This window comes from Galeopterus variegatus, unplaced genomic scaffold, assembly GCF_000696425.1.
Source record: "Galeopterus variegatus unplaced genomic scaffold, G_variegatus-3.0.2 Scaffold2178, whole genome shotgun sequence".
In the NCBI taxonomy this organism is placed as follows: Eukaryota; Metazoa; Chordata; class Mammalia; order Dermoptera; family Cynocephalidae; genus Galeopterus; species Galeopterus variegatus.
The window spans coordinates 1252-6524 of record NW_007728289.1 but is presented as its reverse complement, the minus strand read 5'-3'; the positions used below and the strand labels follow the sequence as shown (position 1 = coordinate 6524).

General features: G+C 47.6%; 1 protein-coding gene across 2 annotated transcripts in view; it reads right to left on the bottom strand.

Annotated features, from left to right (window-relative positions):
- The window catches only part of PCNXL2 (pecanex-like 2 (Drosophila)), a 120824-nt gene extending 115965 nt beyond the window's left edge, over positions 1-4859 (bottom strand). Inside the window, exons 1-2 of one of the 2 annotated variants that reach the window (XM_008580854.1) lie at positions 4722-4859; positions 409-586 (exon numbers count right to left, since the gene is read on the bottom strand). In XM_008580854.1, coding sequence (XP_008579076.1) covers positions 409-586; positions 4722-4849 — 306 coding nt within the window. In that variant the 5' untranslated portion in view covers positions 4850-4859. Of the gene's footprint in view, positions 1-408; positions 587-4592; positions 4607-4721 lie in introns of those variants that run through there. The other variant, XM_008580855.1, reaches the window with a different exon arrangement.
- Between the last annotated feature and the right edge of the window lie 414 nt (positions 4860-5273).

The window sequence follows — 5273 nt, the reverse complement described above, 5'->3', positions numbered from 1 at the left end:
CCTATGTATTGCATGTAACACACATGGAATTCAATTTCACTTCCTTCTACGATTTTGTTACAAAGAAAAAGTTTTAAGCTCTTAAAACATTTGATGAGGGGCCGGCCCGGTGGCGCACTGGATAGTGCGCCGCTTGGGAAGCGCGGCGGCGCTCCCGTCCGAGGGTTCGGATCCCACATACGGACCGGTTCCCACTCACTGGCTGAGCGGGGCGCGGGAGCAACACCGAAGGTTGCAATCCCGTTGCCGGTCCCCGGTCCGGTATGGGGGCAACACCGAGGGTTGCGATCTGTTGCCGGACACAGAAAAAAAAAAAGACAAAAGACAAAAAACAAACAAACAAAAAAAAACATTCCATGAGAAATGCCCCTCAAGTGCTGAAATGAAGAAAATAGCCCATGGACTTGCCTTGCTAAATAAAATGGACACCATGAAGAAATCCAGCAGGAAACTCTCGGAAATATCCTTGTAGTCAAAGTGGAAAAAGATGACGGTGAAGGTCAGGTTGACGAACTGGTGAACCGGGTTGCAGAAGGAGGTCCGCAGCAGCTTCATGCCGGCGCTGATCATCAGGAAGATGTCCCAGCTGTCAGAAAGCAGAGAAAAGGAGCCATCAAGCAGGGCGTGCGAGCTGCCTGGTGCGTTACAACAGCTAACGTTTCTTGAGCATTGACCGTCCACTATGCACTTTACTGGAGCAGAAGCCAATCTGGTGGGCCCTGTGATTGTCTGCATCTTACAAAGGGGTAAATTGAGTCTGGGAGCATTTGAGGAACTCATCTAAGGCCTCACAGGGGCAGAACCAGGATGGAAACTCGGTCCTCAGCCGCTCTCCAGGGAGCACATGGTCCCTGCCACTAAGGGCATCTCCTCTCCACCAGTGCTCAACACGGTCCCTGGGTTCTCAGCAAGGACACAGAGCTCCTTTTGAATTTGTCTGCGGTAACTCCTGCAGTGATGAGAAAAAGTTCCCCAGCAAGCTTGATGCCGAGCGAGGAAACAGACAACATGCTGCCCACTGGGGTCTGTTCAGCGTTCGCCTTTGCATCGGGAAAGAATCTGATTGACACTGCAACAGACGACAGCTAATATGAACCTCTGCAGACGGGGAAAGCCTGGTGTGTTAATAAAGCCATTTTTATTTTTACATATTTACTTTCAATGTGTTTCAGCATATGTGTCATCCTGGTAAACATAAGCTTTCTGGCCTCCTATTATTTTTTTTTTTGCTTAAAATTATATGACCCCCATTTTTTCACATGGCACAGGCCTTTGCAGTTTAGGAGCTCAGCAAAGCAGAACCAGGCAAAAAAATGCTCTTCCAGGACTTTGCTTTGAGGACTGAACTCCGGAATGCTGGCGTCTAGGGAGCTGGATGCCAGCCCGTGTGGAGAGGGTGTGCTCTGTGTGCGATTCCCCAGACCACAAGGGGGGCCAGGAGCCATCTAGCTGTCCTGAGTTTGGAAGGCAGATGGTAACAGCTCGGTGCTCCCTAACAGAGTAAGCAGCAGCCTCCCTGAGGGGCCTGTCCTTCTGAAGACAGGCCCGTTCTAACCAGAGTCCCCTCCAATTCTAACCGGCTATTTGGGAACTCAAAGACACAGGTGGCGATATCTCTAGAGAACGGCTGCACATGGAAGAGAAGGGTTTTCCTTCTCTAGCTAAGTACAGAAAACTGGGGCTGGGACTCGATTTCCCTAAGTCTGGGAGAACCCTGGACCTTAGACTCTCATCGGTGTCATCATCTTGTCCCGGGACGAGGACATTTAGGAAGTGCTTTCAGAGTCTTTGCACTTGTCAGGTACAAAATTGGCAATTTTGTTATCAAGATCTAATGTTGCCAATTTCATATGCTTCAATCTGCATTTTACATGCTCTCAGGCCTAGGACTGCGAGGGTTTCCACTCTGTCCCGGGACACGGGAGGTGGGGTTTGCCCAAGGCCCTGCGTGGCAGGCATCAAGATCTAATGTTGCCAATTTCATATGCTTCAATCTGCATTTTACATGCTCTCAGGCCTAGGACTGCAAGGGTTTCCACTCTGTCCCGGGACACGGGAGGTGGGGTTTGCCCAAGGCCCTGCGTGGCAGGTCCAGATTTGGCTTCTGAGGAAAACCAGCACTTGACCATATGCAGATTTGGGGAGAGTAGGGAAGTCTCCTGTAGCCTCAACACAGAGCCCTCAGTGTCCCTGCAGCAAGGCTGAACCCCGCTCCATGCCCAGCCTTCCCTTTCCAGGGGACGACCAATGCCCACGAGGAAAATACAGTGTCAAAACGTGACCTAGGGGCCAGTGAGCTTTGACAACAGCCCAGGGTATAAAAATCCCTGAGGGACAGCCAAAGCCCCCTGGAGGGACCCCAATGACCCGGCATCTCAAGACTAGGGATATTTTGGTTTTCAGGGGAGACTGATGACTTTCTGGTTTATTCAGGCAAAATTTAGATGTGGGCCATATCTAACTTTCTGTTTTCTGTGGCCATGACTGAATGGACTATATACATTTTATGTTTATTAATGATGGCTGGTTAAAACTACGGGAGATCTTAAGGACTAATGTCACATTGCAATGGTAATGGCTACCATTAGTGGCCACAGATTGTTGTACACTTAGCTGACGGCTTTGGGAAGGCTTAGCCTGGGACAGATGCACAGCATCCATTAAGATCAGGGTGGGAAATATAAATACCTAACAAGATACCACTATTCACCCTCTGACCTATTTACCATCCCCCTACCCGACCATCCCCCTACCCACCCTTCTAACATTTACGAGGGGGTTGGTATTGAAAGGTGGATAAGAAACAGGGTCTGCTGTTGAAGAGTTCCTTGTCTGACTGTCTAGTACAGAGGGGCTCAAAAAAGACAGGGCGGGCTAGGCTTGCACAGTTTGGGAAAGGTCTCGAAGCGATACTGATGTACGGCCTCCTGCTGTCCTGTTTGAGAACAGCTGGTCTAGCGGGTGCCTGAAGTCTTGAGACATTTACAGAAAAAAATTCTGCAGATGGATGCCTCAGGAACAGAAAGGAATTGTCATTGTTGGGTTCTGGGCAAAGTAATTCCGATGGTATCACCTGGGAGTTGAGACTATTCAGAGGTCTATAGGTAAGACACTCCTTTTTGACTTGAGTATCTGAAAAAAAAATTGCAGGGGACAGACAGTAATATGATGTGCAACTGGACTGTCGGCTCTGCTGGAGTCCCCACCCCTGCATCTGTCTTCTCCAACAGCCTGGCCTCAGCCTGTAGGCTCAGCTCAAGGTCCTTGTCCTAAAATTGGATAGGGAGGACTTTATGTACTTGAGCACTACACCCCAGGGTGGCTCTGGTGCCTTCTTTGCTACTCTGGCTTTGATGGAAGATATGCCCTGTCGGGGGTAGTACTGGGATGGCCAGGGTTGTGCTATACTGGGAATCCCTGCCACGGGTAGAAGTACACGATGTTCCAGGTGGAGAACCACCTGCTGGGTTGGGCCCCATCTAAACTATCTAACGGGTCTGTAGTTCCATTGTCTGCTTTTTTTTTTTTTTTAAATCCAGTGAGACTAATTTTTATCCCTGGATCTGAATTCTTGGATTTTCAGAACCAAAGGGCATAGAATTCTTGCCCTGGCCTAACCGAAACAGGTCTGGACTGGAAGGAAGACAGAGTCCAATAAAAACAGAAAGGTTACAGGATCATGTCATCTAGCGCCTGCTTTGTGTGACTATGCATCTACTCGAGGTCCAACAGAGTATTAAAATGCCTTTTATCTCAGCTTGCTCAGTCTTCAATCTTTGGCAAACAGTAATTAATTTGTCCTCACCACATCCCGACAGGAAGAGCGGGTTTGAATTAGCATGCTTGGGATTACGCATCCGGTGGACCTGGACACATAGCGTTTAAGCACTGTGACTCATAAGCAAGTCTGACCAAGGATTTCTTTTGCATCCTCTTTCTCTAACAATGTATTTAACTGTCAACCTTTACCTTTTGTCACAATGACAAATCCACAAATTATCAAGTAGATTTCCATGTGTAAATTCAGAATCAATTTTAATATATGAAGCCCATGACTCAACCGTACATTGTCACGTTTTGCAAAAGCATGAGCATCCTGATGGTATGAAGTCTCTGTGCTCCAGTTTTTAAATGATGAGGCTTCTCTTGATGAATGCAGACAGAGCAGGGACAGTGATTAACCTCCCCCGCCCCCAGCACAAAATGATAGAGAATTTGCTAAATGAAATGACACAGGGCAGTTGATGAAGCTCTAACGTGGCGATAAGAGCTCCAGCAATCCCGGATTCGCACTGAGCTTCCGGCACCTTACTGAGGCTCACTGACTAAGCCTTTGCAGGGTGACTTACAGATCTACTGACACTTATCACAGCATCACTTCAAGCAGAGTTAACTCCATGTGTACCCAGTCACTTACAGCCACTGCCCAGCTTTAATGGGCTTCAGTAAAAGACCACCCTGGCTTTCTTTTACATGGCCAATAACTAGTAGGTATAAGTCGGCTCCTCCTGCAGCCTGTGCAGAGAAAACACACTAGATTTTGAAAGCACTATGATCCACATCATTATGAGAATAAACCATTGTCCACTTACTGGGTACCGAGTCTCCGGTAATAAGTAGGTATAAGTCGGCTCCTCCTGCAGCCTGTGCAGAGAAAACACACTAGATTTTGAAAGCACTGTGATCCACATCATTATGAGAATAAACCATTGTCCACTTACTGGGTACCGAGTCTCCGGTAATTGCTTATCAGAAAGGCATCAATCGTGAGGGCGTTCAGAATTATTGCTGGGTACAGGATATATTTTTCAAAACACTGAAGCCAAACATAGAGCCTTTCAAACCACATTAAATGGGCGACATCTGAAAGAAAAACAAAAATCACTTAGAACAGCCACGATCAAAGTATTTTTCTTTAAGCACAAGTAATTGTAAGTAATATTCCCTCTCCTTTGATCCAAAAGCTGTTGATTAAAAACTCAGATACGGACTTTTAAGATGGCGATGGGTCTGGAGCGGCCATGCCAGGAGACAGCGCGACCCTGAGAAGTGTGCGCTGTGATACCAGAGTACTATTTGCATTTCCAAGAGCAACAAAAAACGAATAAATCTTTGAACAACGAACCTACAACGACAAACAAGCAACTACAGTCTCGAGGTTTTAGGGCCGACACAAAAGAAGACTCCTGAGAGTGCCCAAGCCCTGCTGCGGGTTCGAGCGAGCAGCCCAAGACAACAAAGGCCAAGTAAGCCAGCAGAGACGACACAGAAAC